The sequence below is a fragment of the Labrus bergylta genome, chromosome 16 (genome assembly GCF_963930695.1).
Source record: "Labrus bergylta chromosome 16, fLabBer1.1, whole genome shotgun sequence".
In the NCBI taxonomy this organism is placed as follows: domain Eukaryota; kingdom Metazoa; phylum Chordata; class Actinopteri; order Labriformes; family Labridae; genus Labrus; species Labrus bergylta.
The window spans coordinates 21,957,415-21,974,841 of record NC_089210.1 but is presented as its reverse complement, the minus strand read 5'-3'; the positions used below and the strand labels follow the sequence as shown (position 1 = coordinate 21,974,841).

At 36.8% G+C, this 17,427-nt stretch overlaps 1 protein-coding gene across 1 annotated transcript; it reads left to right on the top strand.

The window, feature by feature from the left end:
- The first annotated feature begins 164 nt into the window (after positions 1-164).
- On the top strand, positions 165-17,172 carry LOC110004008 (nuclear GTPase SLIP-GC-like). Its single transcript, XM_065964301.1, has 16 exons — positions 165-1,841; positions 5,885-5,964; positions 6,809-6,893; positions 8,957-9,173; positions 9,318-9,578; positions 9,814-10,014; positions 10,125-10,303; positions 10,846-10,927; positions 11,014-11,101; positions 11,198-11,325; positions 12,596-12,772; positions 12,873-13,024; positions 14,163-14,286; positions 15,031-15,139; positions 15,233-15,366; positions 15,830-17,172. The coding sequence occupies exons 2-16, from the start codon at positions 5,919-5,921 to the stop codon at positions 15,926-15,928; spliced, it is 2,082 nt and encodes a 693-aa protein (XP_065820373.1). The 5' UTR covers positions 165-1,841; positions 5,885-5,918; the 3' UTR covers positions 15,929-17,172.
- The last annotated feature ends 255 nt before the right edge of the window (positions 17,173-17,427 follow it).

Here is a 17,427-nt window from a genome sequence, read left to right as displayed (position 1 = left end):
TTAACTGTGGGATTGAAAAGTGAATCAATGGTACTGATTTAGTCTCAACCTTTTTGTCAGGTTGTTATTTCTGCTCTCTTTGAGTGGTGTGTTTAGATGTTTGTTGTGAGTTTCACTGTTGTGGGGGGGGGGGGGGGGGGGGGGGGGGGGGGAGTTGTGTTTTTTGGGCCTTTTCGCCTTTATTAGATAGGACAGCTGAAGAGAGACAGGAAACGGGAGGAGAGAGTGGGGGGATGACATGCAGCAAAAGGCCGAGGTCAGATTCAGTCCCACAACTGCTGCTTAGGAATGTAATCGCTGTACATGGGGCGTGACATAACCGTTATTTGTTTCTACCATTCTTTCAGCAAGACATCAACTTCTGCAATAATTCAGATTCGTTAAGATAAATCATCTTCTACACACATCAGAGTGGCATATGCCCTTGGTTTTAGTTAATAATGGCATTGTTTGTTTTATACAATAGTTGTGTTACCTTTCATACAACCCAACAACTGCACTGAGGCAGAACCTGTTGGTCTGCTTTGTGGACATACAGGTGTGGTTCTTCATAACATCTCAGGGCGTGTCCAAGGCTCTGTCTGTTCTGAGTTTGTTGAAATTAGATTTTACATACCGACTTCAAATATTAGATATCACACTTAGATGAAAAATAGGTGTTTTGGTAAGAATTAGTGTGTAAAGGCTTATGATGTAGGGATGTTTAAAGAAATTTGTCGGGCGGACACTCTGAGAACTGCAGGATTTTGTTCTTCCGCATTAGCTTCACTTTTCAACACCAGAGGTTGCTGCTTGGGATCCACTGATTAATTTTATTTTTTCTATCTTGTATTAATGTGTGCATAAGGTTTGTTTGTGTGTCAAACACTATTGGTTACTGCAGGACTGAAATTCATTTTGTTTTACTTAGCAGTTTATAGCAACAGAAAACCTAAAACTGTGATCTGTAACCCAACATTATTGTATTTAGGTATAAACTGTGTTGCAATCAACTTTTAGAAATATGATAAACAACCCATTGATTTCTGTTCTTTGACCAACAGCTTGACACATTTTTTTTCTTTCTCCTGCCAACAGGTTTGATTCTATTCATACAACTATGACACGTCTATTTATAAACCCATTGTTCTGCTGTTTTCTCTCAATATAAACTCAAGTCATAGCTGAGCCAAGCAGGGTTTGTTATAGCACAAGGTCCAGAACATAAAACACTGTGACTTATGTTGATATTACTGAGTGTGACTTTAAAAGAAAAAACGACCCATTGTGTCTTCAGAGTTCCAGCTTTACAGTGCAAGTATCAAAAACAACCAGTAAGAGTTACCAGTGTATATCCCTCACACATGCCTGTTATCTTATTAATGAATTAGGCATTTTGTCCATCACTTTTATCTGACAGCTGCAGAACACAGTAACGGCTCCAGAGGAGAAATGTGGAGAAGGAGTAAGAAATACATAATTTATTGTAAGTGTCTGACAACAAGCTAGAAAAGCAAAATCAATTGGTAGTGATTAAAGAAAAACGTTTTTCAACTTGCAGCATGTGATTGTGAACAAGTTCATGAGAAAGTGAAAGTGCTGATGGCATGAAGGCGGAGCAGACACAGAGGGCTTGTGTACTTAAAGTACCTTGAATGAAACATCGCTTTCATTTACAGGAAGAGGAACATTGGTCATGATTTAAGTATCAGGTCACGTAACCTCTTGTGTATTTACCAAGACTGAGGTGGTGGAGGTTTAATGACTGCTTGAGACTGTTTCATTTTTATACTTAATCTGTGGAGCTTTTTGGACTTTTACCATTTTTGCTTTCATCATCGTCTACAGACTCCAAAGGAATTGTAAGTAAAGCAGTGTTACATAAGATAAGAAAGGAATAGAGATGTAACTAGTTTTACTAACTCTGACTGGACGTTGTATCTTTGATTAATGTTCTGCATAACTTAAACTTCAAAAGCAGCTTCTGGTTATCTATTTCAATTTGCTACATATTTTTGAATAATGTCACAACCTTCAAATATAATTATTTGATGAACTTGCAGTTTTTAGTCATGGATGATTTTATTCACACGTCACTGTAAAGTATTACCTTGCTCTCTTGACTGTAGCCGGTAATTTTCCACCAACACTGATATATTTATTCATGTGCTTATAGAAACATAGCAGATGTTGTAAACTGGCTTTGCTTACCCAAACTTGTTTTTTAATGTGTTTCCCTTCCGTGCAAAGCATTAAAAATATAAATTTAAACACTGGCCACACCCTTAACGTCAGGTCGAGTAAGGTGGTGCGTTTCTGCCCCGGCACAATAATCTTAATAAATCCTGTAGTAGGCTATGAGACGTGTCTTTTTTCATATCTTGCAGTGTGTTCATGCTTGAGAATAAAAGCGAAATTAGTGAAATTAGTTTGAGAATAATACTGCGAGTCTGCGGTATCTTCCGTTTTTCAAAATAAGGTGTTCACAATTTAAAAAACAGTTTTCATGGGAAAAAAATAGAAAAAAAAACATGTTTTTCCATAAGTACACCATGATTCTGATATGGTTGTACTTAGTACTTCCTAGACTACATGCTTGCAGTACTATGAAGTACTTCTACTCAGTACTTTTTGAGAAATCCATTGTCAAAGTCCCTTATAAATCACTTTAATGAGTCTTTTTTTATGAATTTAATGTCTTGTAAAAACAAATTCTTCCATAAGTACACAATGATTCTGATATGGTTGGACTTAGTACTTCTTAGACTACATGTACAGGTACTATGAAGTTGTTTTACTGTGTGCTTTCTGAGAAATCCGCTGTCAAGCTCCCTTACACAGCACAGCTCTCTGCAGTGTTTTGAATGTGACAGTACCAATTTGATATGCTCTGTCACAGCTACATGTTGTACTTTTAATATTTTGCAATAAACACACATACAAGCATGTTTCAAATATTAATAATCTGTCATGAATAAAAAATGACTATTATTATTGACATTTATTCATTTTTTTACATTTATTTTAAACATTAACATTTTCGTAGAGCATACATATGAAATTACAAAGACTATGAACACCAACAACTACATCTATCTTTTTTCTTCAAATTTGAACCAATACAAATATTAACAAAGATTTAAACAAACAAAAAATACAGCCATCAAATTAAAAATATGAGATACGTTTTGTCCCAAGTGCTCACATGTCTTTATTTGGTAAGAACACATGACATTTTTAAGTGTTTTATTTTCTGCCCTAACTGCAAAAAGCACAATCCCAATTGTTCACCCTTGCATGTTGGAGTTGTTGTTCATCCATGGCTAGGCACTGCTCATGGTACCATCTTTGGCATGTGTCACACTGTTTCTGTAAAATAAAATGTGCAAACCTTTATGAACTTGTCAGGAATAGAGAATCTTCTGCAATAAAGAAACATTTCTAGTTATAGGCAGGGCAATCTATACACATAATCATCTTCTATTTAGGTTTGTATGTGGGAGTTTGTGTCCACTACATTACTCTTTGCAAAAGTTTGCAGCATGTTTGCAATAAAATCCAACTCATTGCATTTATTTTTTAATTTGTGGGGGGAATGATGAAGAAGAGGTTGGTTTTTGAAAGAGTACAATCTCTGATAACACATGACAGCTTCTTTTTCTTGATTTTGTAAAAATCCTTGTAATTTCAAGCATTCTTTTTTTCTATATGTGCCATAAACTTGCTTACTTTCTATATCTTTGAATTATTTAAAAATATTTTGTTAAAGTATCAAGGGGTTGAGGCTGGACTGAATTTCATTGTGTAGTGATCTGCAATGACAATAAAGGATCCATCCATCTATAACTAACAAAGACCTTGGCCCTCCAAATCCTTCATAAATACTGAACGAGACGTCTCATCCTTAACTATTCGAAAATAAATTATTTTAGAATAGCAGAATTTAATGTGTTTGACTCTTTTGAGCATGTGTATTCTAAAAGGTATGAATTTTTTAATAACATTACTTATGTTTATGATACGTTAAAGGCTTTTTATGCAATTTTTTGACCCAGCAGATGTCGCCCCTTTGAGCACCAGCATGAAACCAAAACAACTCGAGCTGCATTGTTGTGTTAGCATGCTAATGGTAGCGCTCTTTAGTTTGCTCGTATCTTCACACTGCATGTCAATTTACACAAAATGACCGTGATTTAAAAACGCTTACGTGACATTCAGTTAAGCAGTGAGTACAGTATGTTATTCTTCTTTTCTATAGTCCCTCACTTAAACAACTTGTATACGCGAGGGGATGAGCCGGCCGTCCCGTCCATGTAAACACGCTGTAGATACGGCTCAGACAACATCACAGACAGTGGGACTCAGGTGTCACACTCATTGTAGACAGTCATGACTCACAGAGTTATTTTCAGAGGATATACTGGATTTCTGCTATATTTACAGTATGTGTAAAATGTCACACATTCAGCCTTTAAGACCAAATTTTGATTTAGGAACATCTCTGTGCTGCCGGTTTGTGCCAAAAGTACAGTTCAGCTCAATACATGACAGTAATGTGAAGGCTGAAACTGATTTGATGCGTTACATCAACGCTCACTGGACTTCTATATTTTCTGTTTACATTGCACTCTGTTTTAGACTGCAAATCATGAACTGCACAACTGCACAGCTCCTCAACATCAGAAAAAAGACTCATTATAGTGATTTATAAGGGAATGGATTTCTCAAAAAGTACACAGGAAGAGTACTTCACAGTACCTGTGCATATAGTCTAAGAAGTACTAAGTCCAACCATATCAGAATCATTGTGTACTTATGGAAGAATTTGTTTTTACAAGACATCAAAGTCAGAAAAAAAGACTCATTATAGTTCTTTATGGACTTTGACAATGGATTTCTCAAAAAGTACTCAGTAAAAGTACTTCATAGTACTGCAAGCATGTAGTCTAGGAAGTACTAAGTACAACCATATCAGAATCATGGTGTATTTATGGAAAAACATGTTTTTTTTTCTATTTTTTTCCCCATGAAAACTGTTTTTTAAATTGTGAACACCTTATTTTGAAAAACGGAAGTTACCGCAGACTCGCAGTATTATTCTCAAACTAATTTCACCGACCTCCGAAGCTATTCCCTGAACAGTATTTTGTTTGCTCCCGTTTCATACACGTGTATCTCATAGTCAGTTTTATGGTAAGACTTCTGCATTTATCACTTTTGTCTGGAAAAGGAGATTAATAACAGACTCACTCTCTCTGTCTGTTCCTCCTGCTCGCTCTGCAGTCCGGAGCATTTACCATAAAGATCAGAATACGTGAGCACTTCATATTTAGGGGCGGCTCACTTCACTATGTAAACTCGAGGAGATAAAATCAGGGCCGTAACCAGGGTTTAGAAAATAGTGAGGTCCAGATTTTTCTTTTAAATGTATCCTGTTGAATCATGCAACCCGAGCATACACCCGGCCGACAACTCACACACTTACTATCTGTAAAGTGAATGATTTGCGGACTAGTGCTGAGTTTTTCCACTCTGGCTGCGTGTTGTTAAGGTGGCTGCTTTAACCTACGAGGCACAGCAAGAAACACAGAAGTGTAGTTTCTTGGCTGGTTTGAAAAAGACCCGCAGTGTAAGGCGGGTTGTGACTTTGTGGCATTACTGAGTGAGTATTTTCAAAGTAAAAGCCATCTTGTGCTTCATAGATTGATGGTAACAATTTTTGCTTTCTTGTTTTTTGTAAAAATGAATGGAGGTCAAGACCTCAGTGACCTCATAGTTGGTTACGGCCATGGATAAAATTATCACAATATTTTTTTATAGCAATAATATCTCGCTTTGACAAAAACAAGTGAGAGAACGTTTTATACTCTGAGGGTCAAATTGTTCTTCTTGCCTTTTTGATAAGAAGAGAGAAGGAGCCACACGGGAGAGACCAGCAGATGGCATCACTACCTAAGAAACCACGACGTGACAAGGAACTCACAGGTATTTCATTTATTTATTGAACAAATAAAATTGAACAAAGATTTTAAAACCTCAGGTGTCAAGGATTCCAAATGGGGGAGAAGAGTTAGGAGAGTTATGACCCCCCCCCCCCCCCCCCCCCCCAAATAGTAGGCCTATAGGCTGTTATTAACCCTGAAGAGATTACTTTTCTCTTCTAAGAGAACACTAATAAGGTTGTAATCTCATGCCTTAACTTCTTAAGAGGATTCCACTAAAAAAATAATCTACCCTTGAACCTCTCTGTTAACTTAGCTGTCATTTAATCAATGCAGCCAATCTTGTAGAAGCTATATAACTATTTATACTTTACCCTGACCCTACCTGGTGTCAGGGCAGACCCCTTCACTTTCAGGTTCAGACGCCCCGTCTCCCTGTACCCATACAGATGATCCAGCCCTGCAGGCAACAGAAAAGGGAGATGAGCAGCGTAGTGTTAAATATGTCTACTTGCGATGGGTCCCCCGGGAGTTTATTGTTTTATTACTACAAAACAGGATAAAAATAATTAATTTAAAGAAGAATCCTTAGATAAAACAAAACATGTCTTCAGTCTATACTGCATATGGACAGTTTAAATCATTTCCCTGCTATTGAAAGGGCACTTTGTGCACTTACATGAACATTGGATTGTTAAAATAAGACCCAATTATGTTTTAAACTCTGAAAAACATTTTGCAAGAGGCTGTAAAAGCCTGAAGATACTATCTAAGACATTCTAACTGTTTCAGAAGAGAACGGCTCTCTCATGCTCTACATTTATTTCCTCTCTTTGTAAAACGATATTGATACATTTGTCTTTTTTTCTCTACTTTCACTCCAACAGGAGAAGATGTACTGCCTGAAGTGGAAAAAATCATGGCAAGTGTTGAGAGTAGGCTACCTCAGACAAAGCTCAAAGATTTTCTAGAGTAAGTAATACATTTTTTATATTGCATATTATTATTAGTTTTAGCGGACATGCTTACAAAGACATTAGCGACTGATCTCTGGAGTTGAGTCATTCATTTTGCAATGAATTTCTCCTATTCTGACTGTATTCTCTTGACAATGACCTGTGCCCATCACAAGTTCAAATCTGTTATCATTCTCTTTCCCTTTTTACTTATATAAAAACCTACAACCCAATTTCCTAGAAAGTTGGGACATTGTGTGAATTTAAATAAAAACAGAATGTGATGATTTACCTGTACAAACATTTGGAACCCCATATATAACTGAAACTAGCACAAAAAAGACAATATATCTGTGGGTGAAAAAGTAACATCACACTCGGAATGAGGATTTTGAAGTCAGCGTCTCGTTACTCATGCAGTGCACAGAATCTCACACAACATAGAGCTGTGGGAGAGGAGTTCCCCGAATAGAGAAAAGTCTCTGTATTTCAGCACAATGCAGATAACACTTGCTACATGCTACATAGATAAGTTATCTCTTCTCTGAAAGGCCCAGTTGTTCCATCTTCCCACCACCTCCCACTAATAAGACCTCTAAAAGAACAAGACACTTAATCATTGTATGTGCATAGCACTCAGTTACACACTCAGTATATCAAATGTTGAAACTGAGAAATGTTATAAAAATAAACCCAATTTGAATCTTTATGCAAGCTGCACGTTCTATTTAGATTTAACACAACATCCCAACTTTTCAGGAACTGGGATTGTATTTGACCTCTATGTAATTCATCACTACCCATGCATTTCAACATAACTTAAATCTTTCTTATATGTCAGAGAACTTCACCAGATTTATTTTTGGTTGTCAACTTTTAGCAACTTTAAGGTTTTGTATAAACAATAACATGGCCTCTAAAAGTGTTCCTGTTTTCCAGCTTAACACAGAATATAAACAAAGGTCTTGCTGCAGTATATAGTGGCTGGTATGAAATCATTAAGGTTTGAAAAAAATAATACTTCTATTGAATTAATTTTCACATTAAAAAAGAGAAACAAACAACCTGGGCAAACAAAGACGAATATAAAAGAACAGTAGGGTTGAAAGTGTTTTTGCTGCATAGACAATTATTTGGGACCCCCCAAAGAGGTTTTACCCAGCACCAAAGGAAAATCACCAGAGCCAAAAAAAAAAAAAAGACAATTCAAATCCTCACTGAATCTATGTTTATGTATCAAATGACTGTTGAACAGGTAGAACATGAACTAAAATATGACGTCTCTGACTTCCAGCAGTCAACTCCCCTCTCATCTGTTTATACATGCGGCTCGCGCTGGATAGCCAGCTGATGCACTGTTTGTTTGTTTGTTTGTTTGTTTTGACTGGGTCTGGACGCTCCGCTGACGACCGCCAAGCGCTAAATGCTGGTAGATTTTTCATTTGGCAAGTTCATTTCACAGAGCTATCCACCACATGGCGGGCAAATATTTACCCCAACAGTCATGTAAAAACTACACGGAGTTATAATAACGGAGTATTCCCTGCTCCTCTGTCTGCAGACAGAGCATCACGGCGGCACGCTGAGACACACCAAAATAAAATAAACCATATCCTCTCCACTTCTTAGAGAGTGCATGCCCCACATTGAACACCAGCCCTCTCTTAGGATTTTTTTGTACAGTTCATTTTCAATAATATGTATTCCATATTATTCCCTTTATGTACTTGGAAACCCTGGTCTATTTTTGAAGTGATTTTCATGTTCTGTTTGTATGCTTAAGTCAAAATATATATAACTGCTTTGCCCTCCTTGGTTATTTCTTGTTGGTATCTGAAATAAATTGTTGGTCTAAAGTTTGAATTCCTTCTGCAGGTCACCAAAACTTCTAAATAATTTCTCTGAGTTGAAGTACATACTGCTGTAATACCTTGATCCCACCACTGCTTGAATATAGAATTACTGATCCCAGGTTTAAACTGGGAGGATCCAGTGCAGACCAAGTCAATAATTTGATGTTTTTCGTTGTCTTTCATTGTTTAATTTCCAAATTAATCAGTAAACACTTATTTTTAACAGGAAAAAAATTGGTGGTTTGAAGAAAGAAAAGAGGGAGCTGGTTGGTGTCTTTGGTCATACAGGAGCTGGAAAAAGCTCTCTAATAAATGCTGTCATCGGAGAGAAGGATCTCTTGCCCTCAGGAGATCTTGGTGCTTGTACAACAGTCATCATTAAGGTGGAGGCTAACAAGCAGAACCAGAACTATGAGGCAGAGATCGAATTCATCACAAAAGAGGTACAACCACCTTAATATGAGCACTTGTCACTTTTTAGAAAGTTACGATGTAGCTGCAAAAATACATTTGCTTATCACTTTGCTTCATGCATTTCTTTCATTTGATTCCGTGAAACTATGTTAAAAGATTTTCTTTTAAATCAGGATTTCAAGGAACATGTGCAGGGCTGTAAAAAAATGTTCCAGAATGATGCAGACGACCAAGAGGAAAATAGTGATGACAGTGACGATGCTGACAATATTAATCATGATGATGATAAAAGTCAGGCTGTTGAGGAAATGTCAGCAGTGTATGGAGAACAATGGAAAAAAATATTGGACAACAACAATTTCATGGATAAAAAACATTTCAAAAAAATTCCAGAATTCCTCAAGTCTAAGAAGAAGATCTTGTCCTTTAGAACGGTAAGTTATAGAATAAATCTTAGTGTTATTCTTTTATTACTGTAAGTGTTTTTAAAAAGAGTGAACTTGATCCTGAATAGAAACGATCACATATCAAAATGTACCATTCATAGAAAAATCATTTAGGACCTTGTCCACTAGTAACCAGATTGTCTGTGTAACCGATTGTCAATTACCCATCAGGATGTAGTACTATGTATCTAAATAAAATCCTCAATCATATCAATCATTGCAGGCTGAAGAGCTCTCTGCAGAACTTGTCAAATACACAAGAAGCAGCTCAGACGAAGATGAAGAAGTAAAGAGGTGGTTTTGGCCCCTGGTGAAGTGTGTGACAATCAGGGTGCCAAATAATGACCTTCTCCAGAATGTCACACTTGTGGATCTACCTGGAAATGGGGACTGCAACAAGGGCAGAGATAAAATGTGGAAAGGGGTAAATCATGCATCGCTGTTTTATCATCTCGTATTAAAAGTGTAACTTTATTTTATTACAAAGCGCTGATATTTAGATATTCACAATTAAATTTGATTGTATCCTTCTAGGTTGTTCAAGACTGTTCCACTGTGTGGATCGTGACTGAAATTAAAAGAGCAGCATCAGAGGAAAAAGCATGGGAGATTCTGGGAAGTGCCAGCAGGTATCTTGGAAATGGTGGCCAGTGTAAGCACATTCACTTCATCTGCACCCACTCAGATGTTATTACACTGCCAAAAGGTCAAAGGTAAGTGATTTTTTTCAAACATTATAATTATACGCAAACACAGATAAGTGTCAGTAAAAATAGTAAATGAACGCAATTGTATAAAAGATGTCCCCCTACCTAATGTGTTTACCACCACAATTAGGCTATAAACTATGTGAACAAAACAAAACAGTCCAGGCCTTACCTGCATCTTGTTGAACATCACTAGCCTTCCATTGGTGTTGTTCTCATTTCTCTCAAGTGTTGCTAACACAACTGGTGCTCCATCAAGATTGTTATCATCATCTGTTGTATCTTCTAGCATTAGGAATGTGTAAAGATCACTGAGTCGTGCAGGTTTTTAATACCAACATTATACACAATGTATCTGATAATCCACTTTTCCACTTTATTGTATAGATATATGATATGTGCTCATATGTTTGTGTGTTAAAGAGACAATGTTTTGCTTTTATTCTAAGAGGAACATGGACAACTGCAAACTAGAGATGTAAGAGTTTGAGGTTTCAGGGCTTCAGATATTGTTTGAGACACTGCCTGATACTGATCTCTTCTAACAGTGTTGTTGAAGCCATAAGAGTGAGGAACAAGAAAGTAAAGGTGAAAGTGATGAAAAAATTTGGGGAACAAAGGATGGTCAAGGTGAGTTTCATAGACTGACAACCCAAAACACGAAGTTGTTCTATAACTGCAATCCCACCTCAAAATGATTCATTTTATTTTTTCAGAGACATTTCAGTGATGAATGTTTCAAAGTGTTCACAGTGAGCTCCACAAAGTTTCAGGACAAAGAATTGCTTGAACCTGCTGACACTGGTAGGTGATCCCCCCATGGAACAGTTAGTGGATTATTTAATGTTTATAACATGTGAAAAGTGTCTAAGAATATTGTTATGTATTTATTATTTACAGAAGTCCCTGAACTTCAGAAGATTTTGCAAAAACTCAATGACAATCACTCAGAGACACTGAACTACTGGTATGTGTCAGGAGCGTATGGGATACTGTCCTTAATTCAAGGGGCCCGCTGTGGAGGAGGGGTAAGATAATGTAACACTTTTAATCTGTTGTTGTTGTTCCTAATAGGAAATTATTAGGGCTGTCAAAATAATAAAAAAAGACAACTTTATACCAGCAACCTGTTTGAGAATATTTAGTCTCCGGTGTTTCCCACACAAACACGATACCTGGGCCCAAGTATATTTCCGGCCTGTTCTTATTTAATTTTTATTTTTATTCATAAAATTGCTGCATGCGCGCGAGAGAGAGAGAGAGAGAGCAAGAGAGAGAGCAGGGGGGAGAGAGAGAGAGAGAGCGTGTGAGAGAGTGAGTGCGCGAGAGAGTGCAGGCTCCGTGCAACCAGAGCCTCTGTATTATAAGGCTCTGCGTTCAACATAGCAAAACTCCCTTTAAAAAAAAATCCTTCTCGACTCCTGCGCATAGTTAAGACACAGCAAAATAGAGCAGAATCACATCAGCTTCCGAGCAAGAGAGGGAGAGAGGGTGAGCGACTGTCCGTACACTCTTGTAGGCCTAAATGCATCAAAACTGAAGCTTCTTCTGGCTCCTTTTAAAAAATGTTAATGTGTAGCTGCTTGCCACCGATTCTGTTCTGAACTCCAATAAATAACAGAATATCTGTTAATGTAGGCCTACAGCTGCTTTCTGTTCATTCAGTACTGAAGTCCTATAAATAACAGAATATCGAGTGGAAATTTTCAAAACGCGAGGCATACTCCTGGTGCTTGTCTGTGCGCATGCGCGAGCATAAATTGAGAAGATTAAAGTTGTTTGTTGCAAAAACTAGATTAATTTTGAGGGGAAAACACATTTGATATAAATACAACCCAATAGATACAAGACAGATAAGATAAGAGTACGACAAAAAAAAAAATTGGCGTTTTATGCTGAACGTTTTTTTGTTTTTTTTATATTGTGGAGATTCCTTTGCATACCACCACAGGAAGCCCACGTACCACCGGTGGTACCATAGTTTGAAAACCACTGACCTAAGGGGAAATAATAATTTATTTTGTCAGACTATCTCTTAAAAACTGTGTTCCAACAAGATCAGTTATTATAGTGGCAAGTATATATTTTGACTGTAATACTGCCGCCTGTGTTGAATCACAACATAGTACAGGTATATCACGTCTTGTTAAGGGATACCTTTGTTTAATTATTAACAAATGAAGATATCATATTTCTGTCGTGTTTGTCTTATTTTATTAAATGAATGAAAGAAAGCCCAGAAAGGGGGAAGTGTAGTTTAATTGTTTTGAATTTTAAATGTTTTCTTTTTGATTTCAGGATACCGTAAAAGCAAAAGTGAAAGAAGTCCTGACAGACAAAATGAAGTTTGGACTTCAGGAGGTCCCAAAGTCCATGCAAGAGGCCACAGATGCTTTGGAAGAATGTCTCAAGCATGGGGTTGAAAACTCCAAAAGTTCATGTGATGATGTCTTGGAGTCCTTTTTAAATCCTAAGGTACCTGAATATTATGTTTTCATAACAAAACCACAGATTATCCAACCCATACTTAAATTATTAGTGTCTAACGAAATATCTAATTTTGTTTTTGTTTCAGGGAGGGGGAAGTGGTTTTCACATGACATTGAAATGTGTAATCGACAAGTATGGCGTCCACACCACAAGAAAAGGGAAACACTTAAACCTCAATGAGGATTTAGCTGCAAAGCTGATGGACAGCATTGATGAAGAATTTAGAAAGACCTTCCCGTAAGAAATCACTTAACGAGGACAAAGAATTGCCTCCTAAAAACGACAGCAAAGAGAAACTTATAAAATAATTGTATACAATGTAGTAATACAAATCCTTAAAACATTTTAAACATTTAACTAACATTTTTTTTTTTTTTGCGTTGTGCCAAAACATAACAAAAGTTATGTCAAGAAACTTTAGAAAAAGAGCAGAGCTGTTTTAGAAACCACATGCTACATACTCCTGTTGAACATAGCATGCCGTATGTACTTCATATTACCTTCAACAGTAGTATGACTGCCAGTCTGTGGTTATTTTGCAGTATGCCAGGCCCGACTAAGCTGGTTTCTGGTCTTAGAATGCATTGGAGTAAAAAAAAAACAGCCCAGCTGACAACAAACGCCACTACAGGGTAGCATCCACTTACAGTCTGGAAAAAGCTGACGAGTGGTTAATTTAGATTTTCAGCATTTTGAGAATCAAACAAGTTGATGGTGGTATCTTTGTGTGGTTTGGTCGGATTGTGATTATTTCTCGGGACACAATGGCCGTTGCTGTCCATCATCTCTGACCTGGTGCTTTGACTTGTGGGAAACAGTACGCAAGGACGATTGGTCTGATGCATATAATGTTTGTGCACCTCGCTCAGACCCCGTTCAGTACGACATCCGGATAGTTTTGGCATACTGTGGATCTCGGATTTGTTCGCATACTGCATACTGCATTCTGGCCAAATCAGTGCGTACTACTAATTTATATTAGTTGGTGGTTTCAGAAAAAGCCCAGGTGAAGCCTGTACTCCATGTTGTATGATTAAAATAAACCCATCACGAGTCCACCATAAGCAAACCTTTGGCAGCATTTATGCAAAGGAAAACTGTCCAGCAGTTACCTTGAGCACCCGGCTAATGGTGAACAGTTTTAAAAAAGTATTCAGATAGAAATTAAGGAGATGGATTGGGCTGTAAATTTAAAATTGGCTGTCAAGTTTTCCAAGCTGGATGAGCAACACTAAGAACAAGACTATCGAAACATTTGTGATTAAGTTCAGGTCTATGTTGGATTCTGCCACTCCATCTGCTACAGCTGAAATTATTTAATTTGAAACTTGTCCGGTCTTACTTAATGAAAGAGCTACTTATGAACATGTTTCAGAACTGAATCAAATCCTGGACCATTCAACGGGACCATCAGTTCCTTTTCACTCGACACTGGGGAGCTGATTCAAAATCGGAAGTACAAAGACGTGGAACTGCAACTGGAATTTCTCAGGACTGAGGTAATAGAAGGAATAATTCAATCTAATGACTGATCAAGTAGTTTGTCGAGCAAATCAACATTAACCTGATGTTTGTGACTAATGTATGGAATAAAGAGAAAACATGCAAAAGTGAAACCAAAACAATGTTATTTATTCAGCTATAAACATTATATACACTGCCTATGAAGAACACCATCAATATAAGGGATTATATTAGGGATAATATTAGGGATGCACAATACATATCAGTTCAGATGATTATTTGGCCAATATTACGGATATATATATTTTTTTATAATCATTATTAACAATAATGGCATTCATTTATGTTTTACGGTGTACATATGCGAGTGTACTGAAGGCACAGAACGATGTTACTGATGTGAATGAAGCCCAGAGGGGAGGGGGAAAGAATTGTGCCGAATGTGAAAAAAACCTAAAATGGGGGCTAGTCAACTGCTGGCTTATACTATGTGTTGGGCCTCATTGGTTATCTGCAGAAAGTGAAAAATAACTTTTACATGGTTAAAGTTAAAAAATATATTCTACAGGCCTAACTATTTTTTGTTTTTCATTGTTGACATTAGTATACTACGTTAATGTAGGTCTATATATATACCTTTACTGATTATATTCTTAGGAGCAGGTAATTATCGATATTGGCTTAATAAAATTCATATTGTGCGTCCCTAAATATAATAAATATTAGCCATTTAAATTAGAGGGTCTACAACACAGCTTGTTCTTTATCCTCTCTCTTAGGAAGAAAAAATAAAGATCGAACTCCAAGAAACCATCCGGCAGCGTAAGAAAGAAATGTACAGCAGCCTGACGACAACAATCAAGGAAACCATGCAAACATGCTACGAAGGTAAGAGAAAAGATCTTGGCACATGAAACCTGACACTGAATCAAAACATTTAACATGAAATGTAATTCATTCAAATATTCTGTTTCATTGTAGATGCTCAAAAATGTGAAGGAAAAGGAAGACTAGAAAACACTAGGAAAATCATAAGGAAGCATGTTGATGCTAATAAGAACACCATGTTTGAGAAGGCTAAAGATGAAATGATGTCAAAACTGGAAAACCTGAAGGTTTGTCACATTATAAGTTGAATGTTGTGTTTTAAAGGCTGCAGCGTGGGTGAAGAGCCCAAGACTAATTCTCACTCTGTGGGACAATAAAGTAAACCTTGATTTTTATCTCGATTTTTATCCAAACTCAAAAGATAATAATACAGCAAAAAACGTTGCACAGTTTGATTATTTTATGGTTCAATAGAACATTTCTTCTATCATCAGGTGATGTGTATCATTGAGAAAATTACTTTTGCAATTAAAACACTGCAGTCAGTGTAACAAAAAAATACATTTTGCTGTTAAATATTACAGTACAACAGAAAAAAAAATCCTATAGAAAAATATTTAGCTTTTCAGTTTTCTGAGCAGCCCAGTGAACACATGTTTAAACTGTTACTTAACATAAGATCCAGAATATGTTGAACACTATATTTAAATGCCCTGGTAATACATTTGAAATATTTTGATGCCGATTTAGGAGGAAATCCTGAAGAAACTGAACGACACAATGAAGGAGTCTATTGAGCGCGCTCTCAATTCAGATGAACAATCACTTCCAGGTAATGTGGATGTTTAGAAATTAAAAATGATTTTGCCAAAATGTACTCTGCCTGTCACATTGGTGTTGCACAATAGCTCAATCGTGTCCCCTAGAACAGGGTTTCTCAAACTATTTAGCCCGTGACCCCCAAAATAACGGTGCCAGAGACTGGGGACCCCCACTGTCCTTGGAAGTTATTAAAGCATTTAAAGCAGCACACACTAATAGGCATATCCAAACACTGGGATTAGTAAACACAAAAAAACACAGCAGCCTATAATAATTGTATTATTTCATTGTGTCTGTGTGCATTTTTATTTACAAAGAGCAACAGACACCTATATTGTTACATGCTTGTGCAAAGTTACATTAGAAAGATTTTTTACAAATTACTTTCATTTCATCACAGATCTCACTTTATTTTAAATTCAACAACTTTTTGTATATAATTTTACAATAATGGGTAAATGTGCAATTTTAAGTCACTTCAAATGTTTATTTGTTTATGGAAGGTCATCTTGCGACCCCCCTCTCAGTGTCTTGCGACTCCCCAGGGGGTCCCGACCCCCACTTTTGAACGAACATCAAGGAGGTGCAGGGCAGTGCAAAAACAGCAGACCTAGGAAGAAGATATACCTGCACACCTGCAAAAAAACAAAAATTATTACCTGAAGAAGACCTCTGGGGGAAACGTTGGGATTGTGATGGAATAAAAACTTTTGTGGCATTTGAGCAAGTGTGCAGGTATATCTTGTTCCTCAATAGTGTCCCCTAAAAAATGTTTACTACACAATCCAGCACATTTCACTGATGTACTTTATGTGGGTTAGGTATCTAACACGTCCAGTCCTACATACAAGCCTGTGATATCTAAAGATACAAACAGGGAGTTCACACATGGATGTTATTTTGAAAATTTGATGTATTTATGACCATGGCAGAACAAAAAAAAAGACATTTCCCCACAAGGCAGGAAGTTCACATATATCTGCATACAATATGTGTGAAATGTCAGGTTTAATCCCAGCCTGAAAAAACTTCCATGCTAATATTCATCCATAGAAATATAGTCACCTACTAAGAGGATATTACAAGTTTTTGCTTTTGCCAGATTCTGAAGCAGATTATCTTCACACCAAAGTGCAAAGACATTTTTTTCCGAGGTTGAAGTTTAACTTTTTGTGTTTTAGATGTCAAAGAGGAGCTTGAGACGGTGACAAAATACTATCAAGTACTGAAGACAATCACACATGAAGGAACATCACCAGTCAGGTAAAACATTTTTTTAAAGTAGATAATGCTCTGATTTTAAACTGTAAGAAATTGCTTCACTTATTTTTATAACAGTTGCTAACAATGCTTCTATTCACACTAGTGCTGATCAACCCGGCCCGTCATCTGCACAGGTAAGTTTAAGTAAAAGTGATGATTAAAAGTTAACATTCTGGTAGACAATGAAATGGTAATATGAAAGTTATCAGTAGAATATCACAACCTTTGTGTTTAACTCTCTTGTGGATATTTCAGGTTTACCT

Bases quoted from the DNA above. Each gene is read 5' to 3' on its own strand.
- LOC110004008 (XM_065964301.1), top strand. From the start codon at position 5,919: ATGGCATCACTACCTAAGAAACCACGACGTGACAAGGAACTCACAG. The intron at 10,015-10,124 runs GTAAATCATGCA...GTATCCTTCTAG, and splicing joins GAGATAAAATGTGGAAAGGG to GTTGTTCAAGACTGTTCCAC. The intron at 10,304-10,845 runs GTAAGTGATTTT...CTCTTCTAACAG, and splicing joins ACACTGCCAAAAGGTCAAAG to TGTTGTTGAAGCCATAAGAG.